General features: G+C 58.4%; 1 protein-coding gene across 1 annotated transcript in view; it reads right to left on the bottom strand.

The window, feature by feature from the left end:
- The window catches only part of PEPD (peptidase D), a 114,870-nt gene that overhangs the window by 85,422 nt on the left and 10,715 nt on the right, over positions 1-18,733 (bottom strand). The window contains exons 4-6 of the mRNA XM_082863589.1: positions 11,274-11,337; positions 5,438-5,485; positions 3,945-4,006 (exon numbers count right to left, since the gene is read on the bottom strand). Of these exons, the coding sequence (XP_082719715.1) occupies positions 3,945-4,006; positions 5,438-5,485; positions 11,274-11,337 (174 nt within the window). The remainder of the gene's footprint in view (positions 1-3,944; positions 4,007-5,437; positions 5,486-11,273; positions 11,338-18,733) is intronic.

Here is an 18,733-nt window from a genome sequence, read left to right on the forward strand (position 1 = left end):
AAGTTAAGAGTAACCAGAAAGCCACTGATCCCCACACCACAGACTGGCATTTTATTGTAACTGTCGAGTTTTAATAATGCCCCTCTACTTCTTGGGTTTGAAAATTCACATCCCTGAACATTAATATTCCTGCATTAATAACCCCCAAATTCAGCAATTTCATACTTAACTGCTTATTTAAATGGAATTAATTTGTAACCAATCATTGTCAAATATGCAAGGCAATTTAAGTAAATGCCACAAGATAAGAAATGTGCTTATCCTGAATAACCAGCTAATGTAAAACAGCGACCATATTTCTCCGTCAGACAACGGCGTGAAACAGAGCGCTCTCTACTCGCTGCCCCCACCCAGGGCTCCTGGGCAGTCTGCCTGCCTTGGACGGAACTGCCTCAGGCCAAGAAGGCGGCCCATAGGCCACCTGGCCCCCCACAGATAATCTCTTTACCTTCATAGCCAGGGTCTGTCCGTCTGTCTGTCTGAGGAAAACCTGCTCTCAAGTCTACCTCTCCTCTGATACTAACGAAGACGAATCATGTCTGCCTCTGTGCCCAGGCTGCAGGACCCAGCTGCTCCAGGCAGCTGTGGTATGTGCCGCCCCCAGGAAGAAGGCGTCTTTCCTGTGCAGCTACCCTCTCCACAGACCAGCCCCGGCCCCGCCCTCACCAGCACCTGGTGACGAGCACCTGACCCTGTCCTCTGGCCAGAGCCCACCACAGGGCCTGCTCCTTCCACCCCTTCCCTGGGAGCTGTCCGGGCGCCAATCCCGCCGTACAGGGAGCTGTGGCCGGGGCTGGAGTCAAACTCAGCACGAGGCCTACAGACTGTCCCCACCTGCTCCCTTCACCCCAGCATAATCACACCCTGGCTCCCCAGGGAGGACGAGGCCACACCCCTTGGTGAGCCCAGGGGCCCCTGGCCATGGGGAGATCCCAGTGCCTGTCTACCGCCCCACCCCGCCTCTGCCTCCCTGCTCCCAGTCCCCTGCGACCCCACCACTGTGACACCTGGCACACCCCCTGCCGTGGGCAGCAGGCGGCCTGGCCCTGATCTGGGAAGGCCAAGGGAGGTCTGAGGGCTCCCAGGACCAAAGCCACAGTCCCACCGAGGTGACAGGCCCAAGGCAGCCGACCCTGAGGAGCCACGTCTGGAGAGGTCACAGCTGGGTGGACAGGTGAGGCCACTGTTCCATCACAAGCTCCCTCCTGCCCCCAGGCCAAGGGATAAAGGTGGCCTGGGGCGGCCCATCAGGACAAACCGAGAGGCCAAAACCTGAACTTCTGCCAGACCAGGTCAGTGAAGGATCCAAGATGGGAGGTGTTGCAGAGAAGTTCAAAAGGGTCAAAAGCAAAAATTCCAGGAATAAGGCGCTTCCTTAGGGCAGTGAGAAGCGACCGAGGATAGAAGCAGCTGAGTATTAGAAAGTAGGACGACAGCAAGATTCATCTTGCATAGGAAACAGGCTATTATTATCCCTGCAAACAGCGGGAGGTGCTCACAGCTGGCAGGTGAATGCGGTCACTGAGCCGCAGCGGCTCTGGAGGACAAGGGCCTCTCCAGCCTGGCGCAGGGTCCGAAAGGTGGCAGAGCTGGGGTGGCTGGGCGACAGGGGGCTGAGCTGCACCCAGACCCCAGGAATACAGACACGACTTTCTGCAGGGAAGGCACTGGCAGGGGGCCCGAGGGGTCAGTGGCCACAGTGCGCCGCAGGGTGATGATGGGGGGGCGGTACCCAAATGGAGCAACCCCTAAGGGCAGAGCTACACAAAGGGTGCCACAGCGGGATGTGAGGCCCAGAGCAAGGTGTGAGGGGACAGGAGGGGAGGCAGTACCACAGGGGGGCCGGGGGACCCCAAGGCAGGGAGGGCTCTCACCTGCGATACTTCAGCCAAGTCAGAAAACTCAGCCTGCCACATGGGTGTGGAAACGAATCCCCCCAGCATGGGGGCAGGCGCTCAGCCCAGCAGCGAGGGGCCTGGGGAGCAGCTCACAGCCAGCCCCCGTCTGCACTGGACCACGGGTTGGAGAGGGCCAGCCTGGGAGAGTGTGCAAAGTTAAGGCTCTCCAAAAACACTCCCAAGGTGGGGTGGGGTGTTGGCCAAGCACAGGCTCCTCTGGGCTCTTGGCAGGGGCCACGGGGACTCAGGGAGCAGCAGGGCACAGAGGCTGGGCTCTGCTCAGTGGAGGGAGAGGTCAGTTCACAGTGGCACTCCTCCCGGGGGAGTGGGGACAAGGCCTCAACTTCCACTGCTCACAGAGAGTGATGATGCCCCTGGAGTCCCCCACCGCTCCCCCAGAAAACCTGGGCCCCGGGTGCTTGAGAAGGCGTTCTCTGCAGCAGAGACCTTGGCTGGGAGGTGGGGCGAGAAAGACCCCACAGCTCACTGACATCCAGGAATCTTGTCATCGGACATCCTGAAGTCTGCTGGCCCACTACACAGCTGGGGAAACTGACGCTCAGAGGGGCACTGGGGCGTGATGGGGGCTTGCTCGGGGGCAACTGTTTATTAAGCACCGGCTCCACGCCAGGCTCCGGGCAAGCGGGATCTCATTTCATCCCACGGCAAGCCCGAGCAGCACCATGCTTCCCGCGGGAGAGTTGAGGCTCAGAGGCAAGTTCTGCTAAGGTCACAGAACCGGTCGGCGTGGCAGCCACCAGGGCTCCCTCCTTCTAGCTCAGGGCTTCCCCACAAGGCAGTGAGACCCAAGTCAAGACTGAACAGGCCAGCCCACAGGACCAGAGGGTAGGCAGGTGAGCAGGGCACAGGAGCCGCCCCGCACCGGGCAGTGCTGGGGGACGAGGGGAGGCTCGGATCAGGACAGGCAGCAGGAAGCTGTGCCCCGTACCACTCCCCTCAAGGGCCTGGAGGAAGACAGCGGCTCCACGGCCAGCATCTCAACAAGCTGGGCTAATCGCTGCTGGGGTGGGAGGCGAGGCCGCTCTGGGGAGCTCCCAAGAGGATGCAGAGATGCGTGCGACGAAAAGAAGCACACCTGATGCCCCACCGCTCTTATCACTGGGGGAAGTGACACGTATTTATGAGCTCATAATCCCTCCTCATCACATCACACATCACACATACAGATTCCCGCGGCTCAGGCTCATACATAATTACAAGGCACTTCCTCGGTCCACCAAGGACAGAGCATGCCGGGGCGCAGAGTACAGGTTGGGGTAGGGGAGGGGCCGGGGCCGGAGAAACGGGAGACCAGGCGAGCTGTCCACACTCAGCAGCCCCAAGGAGCAGGTGCCTCCCCTCAAGGGCTCATCTGCTGCAGCCTCGGGTCCTACAGACCGCTCCCCGCAGGGCCAGGCAGCAGCCAGCCCGGGGACACAGGCATGGCTGGCAGGCGGCACTCTCCAGGGGCCAGGGCAGGAGGGTGGCAAGGCGGGAGAGGTGCTGGCTCCCTGTGACCAACACCTGCCCTCCTGCCTGGGGAGGCCTAGAAGGGGGAACAGAGCTGGGGGGCTGGGCCTGGGGCTACGCTGGGGAGCGAGGGCAGGTAAGGGGGCAGCCATCTGGGACTGGGGCAGCAGGGGACAAGGGGAAGCTATGAGCCAGGCTGGGGGAGGTCAGGGGCTAGGAGTGAGGGCAGGGGGCTGATAAAAACGAAGACCACGGAGCTCAGAGCAGGTCCCTGGAAGGAAAACAGCCGCCCCACGTGTGTGCACGGTTGCCCAGGCTTCCCTAAGCACGTGGCGGGCCTGTGCTTTCACAGTAGAGCTTGACAGGGAAGTGGCATCGATCCTTAAAGTCAAGGTTGGAGTGAATTTAGGCAAATTATTTTTCTAAGCATGTCCTCGCATCACCCAATCTAACCCCTTTGTAGCATCCTCCTGTTTGTGTGTTTTGTGTCTAGTCTGTAGACTGGGCCAGCCTGCTGGTGAAGATGTGAGCTGATGGAGGATGAAAGGAGATGGTTCCCGGGGCCCCAGGACTCACTTGCTGATGCCCTCGAAGGAGGCCTCCCTGCAGATGCTGCCGCTGTCAGTGTTGACGCCGCGCTGGAGAGAGAGAGGGAACGTGAGGGCGCAGACCCGCCACACGGGGCGACGACAGGGAGCCCCCGCCTCAGCCCATCCAACCCATCCCTTCCCGCCTTTCAGGTAACTCCAGGCCGGGCCCCAGCACAAGGGCAGCCCTCCTTTCTCTGCTGCAGCTTGAAAAGGAGAGAAAGCAAGGCCTCCTCCGTCCAAGCACCTTGCTGACCCCAGCTCAGGCTGCCTGGGCACAGGTGGAGGCTGGGCGAGAAGACCTCGGACCGGGACCACCTCCAACCACAAATCCCCCCGCTGCCCCAAGGCTGGCTGGTCTCCCTGTGCACGTGTGTGCACACACGCTCCCCACAGACAGTGTCCTGAAAAGCACTGTCAAATCCGGCCCTTCCAGAGACGCGGGTGTGACCCGACTCAGGCAGGAGGGGCCCTTCTCCGTGACACCGAGACTCTGTGTTACATTCCTCTCCTTTCCCTAATTGTAAGGAGACTCCAACTGGAACTTAGACAGGAGCGGAGACAAAACAAAAGATTCAGAGGAAAACGTGCCATGCCCAGAGAGGCCAGGCCTTTTAAATCGCCTTTTAATTCTTCCTCAAGACCTACAGGTCGATGTCTAACTGTATCCCCCCCAAAAAACACACTGAACCCTCCGTGACCACAATCATAACGTTTCTTCTCAGCCATCAAAACTGCAGGGTGGAAAAAAGAGATCATGTGTAGCGCTAACAAAAATAACTGAGGAAATCTATTTCGGTAAAAATCAATTAACAAAGGAGAGAAGGGTCACTTCGGGAGGGTAGAAGGGCTGCATACTCTTCATATTTGAAGCTCCCCAAGGTTGAAGTATAAGAAAGCAGACTTCTCCTCGGAGCCATTTCACAGCCTCAGCACCCCCGCCCCGCCCTGCGAGGGTGCGCCGTGCACCCCTGCCTGCCCCAGGCTGCAGCAGGCCCTCCGTCATTTAGTGCCCCGAGTCCAAAATCTGATGCCACACAGCCCAGCACCCTCATGGGCAGATGCAAAGGGTGTGTTCACCGACACACTCTACGCTGCACATTATTTGAAGTGCACGTTTTGATACGTTCTCTATCAACAACGGAGGAGAGACAGTGTGGAAGCAAATTGATATTCTACGTCTACAAACCCCAAGAGCTCAACCTGACACAAATACATCCTCTAGTCAGGTTTTAACCCTCGGAGTATGCGTGGCGTCTTGTCCACAGTGGCCTCGGGACAGGACACAGCCCAGGTCGACTGGAGAATGGAGGACGTGGTCCTGGACACGTTTAGCAATTCAGACTGAGCTGTCACTATTTATCAGCAATGACCCTTGTTTTCAATCCTCCCCACGGCCCTGACCTCTGCAGGGGCAAGCGGCTCCCTAAAGCCCCTCCCCGTACTCAAACGCTGCCTGGTCCCTGAACACCAGCCACTTACCAAAGTGAGGAGGACGGAGGGGCTCCGTGATGTCAGGACGCTGGCGATCTGAAAGGTCAGAAAGAAAAATCCACTTTAGTGCCACCACGTGAAGCCTGATGGCGAGGACGTACCAGCGTTATTAAATACTGACAGCTCATCCTTAAAGCAGAAGTTTACAGAGAATAAGGGATTTCTGAAAGCCACACAGCTATCAGGTAACAGAGAGGGACTCAAACCTAAACCCGGCTTCCCCACGTGCTGCCCTGGCTCCGAGCCCCACACAGATCCCAGCTCCTAAGAGCCAGACCCACTCGCCCTCCAAGGCTAGCACCTCTGTTCATCTGCCTGGTCCCTCATGAAAGACCCACTGAGGCAATCTCTTCGGCACTGGTGCCCAGGGTAGACACCCTCCTCCCTGCCCCCTTCATCCCCCTGACCACATGGACTTGCCACCCCCAACCCCACATCCTCGCTTTCCATCCCTCCACGGCCCACTCAGGGCCCTGCACGCTGGCTGCTTCCCACCCGACCCCCTGAACGAGCTTGCCACGCAAGCTCACCTCCCCATGCCTCTGCCTGGGCTCACCTCTGCCTGGGACGCCTTCTCCCCATCGTAGCCGCTTCCTCAATTTGAGCTCAGGACTGAGGTCTCTGGTCCCCCGGCGGGTTGGTCCACTCCCTCCTCTACTGCCCCCCCGGCCGGTCACACTGCCTCAGCCATGACATCCTCACCCCAAGGGGGCGGGCCACCCCGGTGGGACCACCTTCTTCCTCTCCTGGCCCTACCCCTCAGTCTGCTCTGCATCTTGGCCACTGCAGCTCCTGCTGTACTGAGCCCCCTCCCCAGGCTCCCACCCTGAACTCTCACACCCTGACACAGGGCGAGAGTGAGGATTTGTTGTTTGTTGTTTCAACAGCTTTACTGAGTCATCACCGACATACTCTACGCCGCACATTATTTGAAGTGCACGTTTTGATAAGTTCTGACATATATGTATACATGCTTTTTAATACTGAGAGGCTCCCAGAGAAAACCTGGAAGATACCGAAAACTATAAAAAGATAAAATACACCTACAAAACCATCCCCTGAGACTTTTTATCTCTGCACATAAAAACAGAGATCTGTAATGACATTTGGATCATATGAAGTTACATGTTTCGCTTATTTCCTGTCATGAAATATTCTTCAAACACGCCATTTTTACCAGTCACTACCGCGGGGGATGGTAAACGTCCAGGGAACGCCTGATTACACAGCCTGTGCCACTCACTGCAGACTCGTCTCATGTAACCACCCAGGAAGCTGGTACTGCAAATGTCCAGATTTCACCAGTAAAAAGGCTTATGGGTTAATCTGCCCATAGTTAAAAGAGAGCACAGTGGTGGCTGTGTCATATTCTCTTAACAGATCTGGCATAGTTTATTTATTCATTCCTCTACTGGGCACTTAACGTTATTTCTAATGATTAACTTTACAAAGTATGCCCTGATGGGCATCCTGATATAAAGTCTTTACTTGCTTAAAAAAAAAAATGACTTCCTTAAAAAAAAAAAAAAAATTGACCCAGTGAAACTGCTGGGTGACAAGCCCCATACTTTGTCAAGGTTTTGATGCTCACGGCCAGATGACTCACCCTCCCACCCGCAAGCCCAATGCTCCATCGCCCTGGACCCTCCTCATTAGCTCAGTAACTGCTCTGAGAATGACTGAAGCCCAGCCTCTGAGCTGCACACACAAGGGCGTGGTGAGTCGCTAGCACGCCCCAGGCCCTCTGCGAGGAGGGGGCGGCTCATTAGAAGGAACCAGAGCCGCACTTGGCCCTGGGTATGTTGTTACGGCGACTGAAGGGTCTATATTCATCAGCACAGAGCGGTCCGTCAATTGCGGTAGCACAACCAGAGCACGAGTAGGCACTTGGGGACTGTATGTGCTATTGTCCTTGGGAGAGGGGAGCAGGATAACAAACGTGTGGGCTGCTGGTTTTTCTCTCGGCTGTGACTCAGGACGTGCTGCTTGGGGATAACGGAGGAGAAAGCAGCCCTCTCAATGCCACCCGATGTGCACACGGATGGAGGAGGCCTGACGCAGCAGGCCGGGCGTCTGCTGGTCCTGGCAGGGCAGCCTCTTTTATTGATCGTGAACACTTGAGTGGGCCCTGGTTACCTCTGCGGCTGCAAAACCTCCCCCGGCCAGGCCGCTGCACCTGCCCTTCCCCGTGGAGACCAATCAGTGCTACCCTCTCGTCAGCACACCCTGATTCCCTGCCTCCGAAATTAAGGCGACGGACGTGAGGCAGCTATGCGTCACAGGTGGGAACTACAGCTCCGCACACAGGACGACACGGCTCTGTCCACACGGGGCCTCATTTCCGTGGACCAGTGGTCACTGGGGACCCACCAGCTCTCATGAACCAGCGCTGTTAAACGCCTTGCCTTGCTTCACGCCGCAGCATCAGTTTCCCAGGTAGCCTGGCCTCTCCAGCAGGTCGCAGTGGACGGCACACACAGAACTCTCCAGCGCCCTATGGACCAGGATACTCGCCTGGGGACAGTCAGAGGCTTCCCGTGGAGGCCTCACGCACCCTCGTGCCCAAAGCTCCCACCAGGCTTGCTGGCCACTCTTCAAGGGTGACGATCCAGAAACAGGGGCTGGACAATCTTTGACCAGTGCTGTCAAGAAAGCCTGCACTGCTCCGGGAGCTGGGCTTCACTGTGCAGAAAGCAAAGCTTTTAAAACTGAACCTTCTTCACGGCAGTCTGAAACAGGGCTGAACGCTGGTGGCCGGCAATGCATTTAAAATGTTCAATTTTGGGGTAATTCCTTGGCAGTCCAGTGGTTGGGACTCCGCATCTCACTGCCAAGGGTCCGGGTTCAATCCCTAGTCAGGGAACTAGGATCCCACAAGCCACGTGGTGCAGCCAAAATAAATAGCTAAATAAAAATTTAAAAATAAAAATTTCAATTTGTTTCTAAAATTTAAATATTGAGAAAGACCACGCACAACATGGATTTGCAGCTACTCGTGAACAACTGGTGCATCTAGTAACCTGGGGCGAGCAGTCCCACACAGCATTCAGAGGGCCCGCCGCAGACCCCACCACTCCCTGACGCCTCTACCCACCGAGGCAGAGGCAGGCAGCATCCATCACTGTGCTGCCACCAAGGTCCCTTACATGCGAGCCAGTGACCCTGGCGACATCTGCCTGGTGCTATAAAGGAGAACACAAAACGTGCCCTCCGCCTGGCCAACTCCCGCCTCCTGCATACCAGCCACCACACCGCACCCTGATGGCAATGCCTAGTAGCCCCTCTCAAGGTTCTCCTGAGCTCCCCCCTCTCGGGGAGCCACCATTCACTCTACCTTCTCAATAAACTCAGGATCACCTACAGGAGGCGGGAAACTAGATAGCCAGGTTTGCTACATCAGACACCTGTGCTGTACATGTGGTATCGAGTGACGGGCCACGGCCTGGGGTGGGGGCTTCCTGCCCTCTTTCACAGGAGACAAGTGTCAGCTGCTTCTCGTCTGTGATTTGTGGCCAAGGCTGCCCAAGGTTGTTAGATCAAGCTGAGCACCACAGAACTGGTCCAGGGAACCCTTCCCCAACATAAAGGGCTTCCTGTCGCTTTCCATGATGGAGTAGCCCCAGGCACCCTCGAGTGCCTCTCAGCCCAGGTGTCTGTACTTGAGTCGGGCTCCATTTCAAGCCACAGAAGATCAAAGGCACTTGGGAGCCTTGTCCCCTCTGGAGGCGTGTCCTGCAGCATCTGCTCACTTCTGACAGGGCAAAGGCGGAGGTGGAGGGCGAGCCCCCAGGGTCCAAAGTTGGTGGGGTCAAATCCCAACCCTGGTACTCCATGGCCACGCAGCCGTGCACGAGGCCCTTCACTGCTCGGAGCCTTGGATTCCTCTCGACGGGGTGAGACTGTGGCCCACCACGGGACAGGGCGGAGGGAGGAGGGGATCTGTGTGAGCTACCGAGGTTGCTGGAACCCGCAGGTGCCATCCTGGAGTGGAGCGCCTGTCCCACGGTCCACAGGAGCCCTCGCTTCCAATAAGATGCATAGCAGTAATCGTCACAACGAGGCCGATTAACGATGACGGTGATGACGGCGCGGCCCCACAGAAAGCACCGTGCTCTCACCGCCACTGAAGCCTTCACTTCAGATTCTGCTTCATAAATACAGACTCAGATGAGCTGGTCTGCGGGGCTGTAATTCTACACTATCGTGACAGGCTTTCCTGGCCTGACACTCAAGACCTCCTCTGTTTTACCTCATCTGGAGGCCGGCTCTCCTTCTCCCCAGAAATCACTGTGTAAATGGAGCTGAGTTCACGGCCACCGCCCCCCTCCCCGCCCACCCCGGTCATAAAAGCAAAAACACCAGACTGTGGCTGGGAGGCTGCGGCAGAGAGACGCTCTGACTCGATGCGCTGGGCCTCAGGGCCCATCCCAGGCTGCCCCCTCCAGGTTTCACACCGAGGAGACCCAGAAGGTCAAGGTCCCAAAGAGCAATAATGTTAAGATGCAGTTTACAAAGGTAGGAGGGATACACCCACCAAAGGAGAGGGTCAGAACAAAATCACAACTAAGGATGGGCATCCCTCTCTCTCTAGCACTTCAAAAATACAAGGTACAGTAAGTCCCCTACATATGAACCTTCAAGTTGCAAACTTTCAAAGATGCGTAAGTACATTCCATCAACATCAGGCGTGAGTGAAATTGCAGCTTGCCCTGCATCTCCTATGGCTGATCTTTCAGCTCTACCATCTCCCACCTCCTCTCCCTCCTCCAGTCAGTAACTCCTCCTGCCTCTTCACTCAATGCCAGCCCAGCTCTTAGTGTATGACGACCTCTGTCTGGGGAAATGTGGCACGGAGGGGCTCCGTGCAGCCGATCCTGCCAGGCCAGGGCTGCACCTCGGGCGGCGGGCACTCACCTCGGGGTGTTGCTGTTCTACCCAGCACCGAGCTGCACAGAGGATGGGGCTTATGACAGCACCCAGGGACAAGCAGAGGCCTCCTGTGCACCTGGCAGTGGTGCAGTATCGGGGGGACTTGGTCCCCCAAGGAGACGAGGGGGGCACATAGCTGTGCTCTCACCTTTGCCACGGCCTGGCCCTAACAGCAGTGGAAGTCAGGGGCAGCCCCCTTTTTTTTTTTTTGCGGTATGCGGGCCTCTCACTGTTGTGGCCTCTCCCGTTGCGGGGCACAGGCTCAGGACGCGCAGGCTCAGTGGCCATGGCTCACAGGCCCAGCCGCTCCATGGCATGTGGGATCTTCCCGGACCGGGGCACGAACCCGTGTCCCCTGCATCGGCAGGCGGACCCTCAACCGCTGCACCGCCAGGGAAGCCCAGGGGCAGCCCCTTTTGACTGCCTAGATTGGGGGGCAGATTCATAGCCCCAGGAGGACAGTCACATACCCACCCAGGCCACATGCCACTGGGCAACCATGCTGGGAAGAGGATTAAAGCCAGGGGTCCTCCAAGCCCACCCCATCCCACAGGCCTCTCGCTGTCTGGGGCTCTTCTGACAGCGGCACCTACAGCTGGTGAGGGCCTGTGGGAAGGGCCTCCCAATGCGCGAAGGCCCAGCCAAGCCTGATCAGACCTTCACAGAGACCCCCTTCCTCCGAGCAGCTCAGCGGCCACATCCAAGGTGTAAGACACTGGCGACCAGGTCGGGCACTGCCCCAGCAAAGCGGGGGCCTCCCAGGGAGGTCTGAGAGGCATGTTTCTTGCCTGCTCCCTCCAAACAAGGGCACTGCTGAGGGGGCTGGTGGCTGGACCGTGCTGTCCCGCGATGTCCAGCCAGGCTGTTGCAATGGGAGGAGTCGGCCACTACTGACCTCGTCTGTGTACTGGACGTCGTCCACGGCGTACTTCTGCTTGAAGTGCTCCTTGGAGTGGATCCTCAAAAAGAAGCACAGGAAACGCCAGGATCAGGGTTTGGCCGCAGCTGGGTCCAGGCTGCCTTCTGAGCTCAGGCCAAGAAGCCCCGGGCCCATCCCTGCCCCAAACGGCACCTGGCACCGAGCCGGTCTGCCCAACACAGGTTTGGAGGGCAAAGGACACTGGGCCAGAGTGACTGCTGAACCCCACCTGCCTCCCTCCCCCCTCCCCCAGCCAACCTCTGCTCCTCCTGCGAGCTCGTGACCCTGGCCGCCTGGGGCCAGCAGCTGAGGACAAACCTCCCTCTACTACCAATGAGAGCCCACCCCGCACCAGGCAGCCAGCCAGCCCACCCACGCTTCGGGGCATGAAATTAGCTGCCTCCCAGGCCCCCACAGAGCCTCTTTTAAAGAAAAGTTTAAAAGTTAACATTTTAAAGAAGCCAGTAACAGTATTACTCACTGTGATGAGAAACATTCAAGCTTACTCATCGTCCCTGAAAAATCAGCCAGTGAGAAGACAAAGACGCAGGGCGGAGGAGGCTGGGTAGCCCTTGCCCGCCTCACAAAGGGCTCCTGGTCACGGCTGCACTGAGCAGGGCTGGTGGGTCCAGCAAGCACCATCCCCACCCCCACAGCCTCTTGGTAGGCAGATGAGTCAATGTCACTGCTGGTGACAGAGCTCACATCAGGAGCTCTAGCCGCCTGGGGGAAGGATGTCCAAGATGCACACACACACAGACACACACACACACCCCATCCCACGCCTGGGCACCGCATCAGCATGGGGGATTCACTCCCATCCTGCCTGTGATTGCATGATATTCTAGTCACCAAGTGTCAGATCTGAAAGAAGCCTCAGAGGAAGTAGCAGATGGTTTTCAGATTGTGCTTCCTGGGCTCTCAAGGGTGAGCAGACGACAGGCAGGTGGAGGTGCCAAGGACGGTGCACCTGGGGAGGTCCGTAGGGGACAGGGAGGGAGAGCACTTTGGGACTCGGAAATGACCCCCTCTAAAAGCAAGCTCCACATGCCTCTGAAGCACCACTGATCAACCAGCGCCGCTACCCAGGAAACAGATTCCCACTCCCCTCTCTGAGCCCTGCACCGTTTTCCTCTCTGCCCCAACAAGCGTCCCAGGCCGGACTGTGGCCCGGAAACACAGAGCACAAACCAGGGACGGATGGGTGGCCTTGGGGATCAGCAGCAGGGAGCTCACAGCCGTAGGCAGCGAGCCAGGCCGGGGAGACAGTGGTCCGCTAAGATCGGCGGCCTGGTGCCCCGAACCCTTTTTGCTTTACTGCCCTTTTGGCTTCTCTGAAGCGGGCACTGGGTATCAAGCTCCCGCTGGTAATTAAGTCTGCACGATCCAATTGCATTAGCTTCTGCGATTGAGACGGGACTCAAAGTTAAAGGGCCAAAGGCTGTGCCTCCATTAGCACTGCCTGTAGCAGCCACGTGGGGCAGGAACTGATGACAAGCACCTTGCCTGGATGCTGGAGGCCCCGGTTCCAGGGCTTACTGCAAAGAGCTCGCTGACCCTTTGCTACCAAGCACTGACACCCTCAGCACAGCTGACCCTGCAGCCATGCACAAAAGCACTGCCAGAAAGGCAAGAGGCAGGGCCACCGGTGTCATCACCACATTCACGCTGACTGCCCCGGCTCCAGTCCCTGCTCAGGACAGATGCCCGAATTCTCAGCAGGTCCCCAGTTCACCCCTGGTCCCCAGTCACTTCATCCCCTCCAGCTGTGACAGGCATCAAAGGCAAACCCCCAAAATATTCAGGAAGAGCCAAGGACGTGCTTTCGAGACCAGCCTCAATGATCCCTACAGAGGGGCGTCTCGGCCATTAGCCTGGACACTGGCCTTTCACCTCACCTCCCGTCGGGGACACGAACTCTCCCAAGCTGTCTTGCCAAAGGACACCTCAGGAAACGTGCTCCTGTCTTCCCTACCTGGGAGTCTTGGCAGTCAGGACTCAGCAGAGACCTAGGAGGCTTCAGACCTGGGAACATCTCCATGTGTTCAGCCTGACGTCAACGTCTTGACAAGGTGGAACCAGAGGAGGTGGGGGGGACGAGGGGGAAAAGGAGAGGAGAACACGAGGCAGCTGTGATCTGTGGGCGGCCCCAGGGCTGTGCGCTTGCCTGTCCACCCCTCACCTACCAGCCACGAGCCACTTCACCTGCCCCGGGAGCCAAGGAGTGGCAAGGGCCAGCCAGCCCATGGGAGAGCCGGCTGAAGCCATCCCAATGTCCCGGAGCAAGTGAGCCCAGGGGCCAGCTTCGCCAAATGCCCTTTGCCCACCTCGACGCACACTGGGCCTCAAGGGCCCCAGATCACCCAACTAGCCACAGGCCTGGTTCTCAGCAAGAATAACCATTTGACAGATACAACCCGAAAAGCTGGGAGCATCTTTTCTGGCACTTTGCGTGTCATTTTTTCTTCTAAAGGGCAGAGATAATTAAGTTTGAATAGTACTTATTTTTCCTGTTTGGGGGCCAATTATAGTAAAAATCATTTAAATGTCACCCTAAGAGGTAAGGGTGCCATGCCACCACGTCAAGCCAGCCACCAGAGGGGCAGGAGGAGGAGTGGCATGTGCCTGTGAGCCCTACAGAGCTGGCTGGAGTGCCGGGCTCGCAGCAACCTCACAGAGGGCTGCATGGAGCCCTGACTGCAGTTTAGGGTCCAGCAGGGCAGCTCATGCCAGACCCCGCCGTGTGGGAGATCCAAGTAGAAGCAACTGGATGGGAGAGGATGGGTCAGTAGGGAAGCCGACCCCACCCCAGAAACTCTTCCCTTCAAAAGGAAGGGGCAGCTCTGGCAGGAGAGAGGAGGGAGGGTGCCACTCAAAAGGGTTTGTGTCTTCAAGAAGGAGCCAGTGTCTGGGAACCCGGCCCACGCAGGCCTCTTTCACAGGCAGCTGGGCCCAGCATGCGACAGGGGAGGCCTTTCCCAGAACTCAGGGTCAGGGCAGGCGCAGCGAGTGCCCACACCCCGTGCGGGCCCTCCTGTGAGAAGGACACTCTCAATTAATGCCCACAGTGCAGACACGGTGGAGCCCTCTAGGAAATGAAATTTCCAAGCGCAGGTCTAGCTGGCAAGCTGGGGCTAATGAATAAGTAACAGGGCCAAATCACAGCCGTCACCATCCATCTCCAGCGGCCGGAGCTGCCTGCAGCCACGTACAACGCAGCGGCCTCTCCTCCGGCTCACCGCCCGGCACCCCGCACTTGCCCCAGAAGGAAGTCGGCAACCGTGTCAAGGCTCTATTAGCTTGTTAGAGAAAAGCAGGGCTCTCCAAAGCTATGCAGGCGCCTGAACCTGGGCGGCGAGGCAGCACTTCCCAGAGAGGCCGGGGAGGAGAGCAGAGGTGATGGAGAGGAGGCCCGTGGGCAGCAGAGCCCGGGGAGAGGGGCCAAACGCCTCGCCAGGCCTCAGGCTGACCGGGGTCAGGCTCCCCGCAAACCGCCTGGGGTCAGAGCCAAAGGGATTCCCTTGGCCCTCCTCAGGAAGGCCTGCACCCCTCATCAGTGCCTGGGGCGCCCTCCCTAAAGACGGGGGAGCCGGGGCCAGGCCGTCAGGCTGGCTGAGGCAGCCTTCGTCCTGTGACCCAGCTGTGTGTATGGGGTGGGGGCAGTGACTGTGAAAAAGCACACCCCAAACACCCCACAGACACACCACCCCACAACCCTACACCACACACACACACTCCCACACTCCACCCCGCCCACACACCACCCAGCACACATACTACACCACACCATACCCCCCCAACAAACATACCCACACACATCACACATGCACACACACTGCAGACACATACACACGCACCACAGCACACATCAGTCCCCAACCCAGAAAGTGCAGTGCTCGGGGCCTCAGCTCTGGGGAGACCCCCTCCTCCCTACAAAGCCCAGGCCAGCCACACTGTCTCACGTTCCAAGCCCGAGGCCTCAGCCAGGGATGGGAGCAGAAAACCGCCAAGGCTCCGAAGGTTCTAGGAGGGTCGCCCAACCTGGCCCAAAGTTGCTCACCCTCTGTCAGTGCTGCAACTGCCCAAGGAGGCAATTTCCCACCTGCTTAGAGGACCCCAGACACCCCAGCAGCCAAAACTGCCATCAGCTGAGGCCGATTCTGACGCAAATGATGGGAAACACTCTCACATCAAAAAGACACCAGGGCTTCCCTGGTGGCGCAGTGGCTGAGAGTCCGCCTGCCGATGCAGGGGACGCGGGTTCTATGCCCCGGTCCGGGAGGATCCCACATGCCACGGAGCGGCTGGGCCTGTGAGCCATGGCCGCTGAGCCTGCGCGTCCAGAGCCTGTGCTCCGCAACGGGAGAGGCCGCAGCGGTGAGAGGCCCGCGTACCGCAAAAAAAAAAAAAAAAAAGACACCAAACTTTTGTAAGCAAAGACCCCAAATAAAAACAAAATAGAAGCTCCCACACTCCTGTCCCCACAAAGGCCCGGGGTGAGGAACAGGCGGAGCACCAGGCTGCCCACGAGCCCCTGGCGTCTGCAGCCCTGACAACAGGACAGGCTGTTTACACGGGAAGCGGCAGATCTACAGATGGCGGTGCTGTTTCCCTGGATGACTTTGGATTGCAGTGTCTGCCAGATGGATTTTCAAAAGCCATCAGACAGAGACTCAGAAGGAAGCTGGGGAGCTGAAGGTCAAACGTTCAGTCCGGTGGGTCTGGACTGCAAAGGCCAGGTAATCCCATCAGCCTCACTCCCGCCCTATTGATCATGAGCGTCTGGAAACAGCTACACACATCACATCTGGCTGCTCCCCACCTCCAGCCCCAGACAACCAACCCCTTCCACTGCCCTGTTCCCATCGTGCCTTCTCTCCCAAAGGCTTGGGACGTGGGGACTAGGGGAGGGTCACACCAGAGCAGAAGAAGGGAAAGGCCTGCCGGGGATGGGCACGGAGGGGAGCCAGGTCGGCAAGAGACAAGGGGCGAGCTATCTGCTGCAGAGCTGGAACGCCCGTTGGGACCAGCTTGCGTGGTCTGGCCTGCCCAGAGCATACATGGAGCCTTTCCAAGAGGGAGACCGACCTTACAGACCCATTTGTACCCTCCAAGGTCCGTACCAGACAATCAGCTGCCCTGGCAAAGCAGGGACAGACTAAACGAGAACTTTTTAACAGTGGCTCTAAAACCCAGCCAAGGTCAAAGTGCAGAAAATCATTCCTGTATTACTGGAGATTATGCTCTAGAACAGCCAACCGATAACAGCTGCTCCCCGACCAATCAGGTCCTGGGTTTTAGACACTCAGGTCGGGACCTCCCTGGTGGTCCAGTGGTTAAGACTCTGCACTTCCACAGCAGGGGGCACGGGTTCGATCTCTGGTCAGGGAACTAAGATCCCACATGCCATGCAGCTTGGCCAAAACAAAACAAAACAAAAACCCTCAAGTCAAGTGCTGTTTGGCTCCCCAGATGATGGCTGTGGGGAGGCAGGGTGAGATTTGCTCAGCTTCTCCCAATGGAGTGTGCAGTCCCCCAGGCAGGGGCCACGCCCTGGAGGATGTCCACCCGGCCCCACGGACAGGCATCCCTGACGTAGAGTTAGCTCTGCATAAGCAGCGGCAGCAGCAGTCAGAAGAGGGGACGCACTCAGAGCCCCCCCACACCTCCTGACAGAAGCTCACCACCGTCCACGCCCACGTCTCACGGTGCTGCATCTCTGACTGCAGCGCTGCTGAGTCGTGGGCATCTCAGCACGCCCTGAGCCAAGAGGCAGGGCCACAGGGAGGCTGAGAGGGCAGCCAGGCCAAAGCCATGGGTGCCGCCCAGGCACAGGGGCCACTGGCAGGACGGGCTGAGGCTATAGCTCTGTGATCACCTCAAGGTGCGGGGAGGGCTCCGGGACAATCTCCTCACGGAGACCAGATCTAAACTCTCACCAGGAAACTCCTACAGCTACCAGGGCTTTGTGACAAATCACCCTGGCACGCAGCGGAGTAAAAAGCATGTGTCACGTCCACAGACTCTGAAGGTCGGTGCTCGGAACAAAGCCCTGAGGGGCTGGGGCTTGGAGCCACCCGCTCCAGCGAGCGGTGCTGGCTGCCAGCGGGGCCTCTGGTCCCGCCACGTGGGTGAGTTTGGGTTCCTCACTGAGTGGCGGCTGGGCTTGAGGAGCGAGAACCAGGTGGAAACCGTAGCACCCTTCACAGTCTAGCCTCGGAGGTCACACGGTGACACGACCACGTTCACGCACCGAGGCAGTCACCCAGGTCCTGGCTGAGCGCGGGAGGAGGGAAAAGCTTCCAGCTCTCCATAGGGAGTGGCCACAATACTGTGGACGTTACCAGCTGCCTGTCCCCAGCACCCTCGCTGCCTCACTTCAGTGTCACAGATGTAACCGCTCCACAGTGACCACGATGTGACCATGATGTCACAGATGTAACCACACCACTGTGACCACAGCCCTGCGATGCCTCACGAGGGGCCTCACCGCCGTTCCACAGATGAGGCATCGGAGGCCCGACGGTGGCCAGACCCGCTCCCTGGAGAAGCCTGCTGAGCCGTGGGAGCCCTTCCCTGGCCCTCTGCACAGAGCAATGTCCCTGCAGCAGCCGGCTGCCTTATCATTCAAACCAGCCGCAGACCCACCAGCCTACCTGGTACTGAGTATTTTGGGCCCACGAGGCAGCAGAGGCTGCAATGTATACATTAGCCCAGAATAAGCACTCTCCTGGCAGAAACGACACGCTGGAAGGCGGCGAGCATTTGGCAGGATCCTCTGATCACCTCAAGCATCCCCAGTTAAGTAGCTTCTGCCTCAGCGCCTCTGAGCAGGCAGGAACAGCTCCCGGGAGGGGTGGACAGGGCCAAGGGCCCTGAAGCTGGCAGGCACCACAGATGATGAGGGAGGCAGCCGCTCAGGCTCACCCAGGGCTCTGGCTTCACACTTCTCCCACAGCACGGCCCTAGAGCACGACCCTGTCTCCCAGGTGAGCCAGCTGAGGCAGGGCCTACATCCTGGGAGCCGCAGAGCCTAGCCCAGAGGCCGGCAGGCGGGAGGCACACAGTAACGCCCTGCACTGCATGTCAGTGACGGGCTTCAGAGAAGGGCCCCAGGCTGCCCTCCCCACCACACCCAGGGAGGGGCTGCCTCCCAATGACCCAGGCCAAAGCCTCGGGCATCTTAACAAAGCTGGGAATCCGGAATTTCAAGATTAATAATTAATAGTACCTCCGAACAAACGTGACCGTGGTCTGTGGCTCCAGCTCTGACACTCCTTCCCAGCAAAGGGTAACAGGCTCTGGCCCAGAGTAGGCTGTTAGCGGGCCTGCTCACTAACCCTCCCCCTTGCTAATTCTGCCTCCCGCCCCCCGCCGCTTGACACCCACAGCTCAGGCCCTGCACCCACCCCCACCCCAGCCAGCCAGCAGTCAGC

The sequence above is a fragment of the Leucopleurus acutus genome (assembly GCF_964270905.1).
Source record: "Leucopleurus acutus genome assembly, chromosome: 20".
In the NCBI taxonomy this organism is placed as follows: Eukaryota; Metazoa; Chordata; class Mammalia; order Artiodactyla; family Delphinidae; genus Leucopleurus; species Leucopleurus acutus.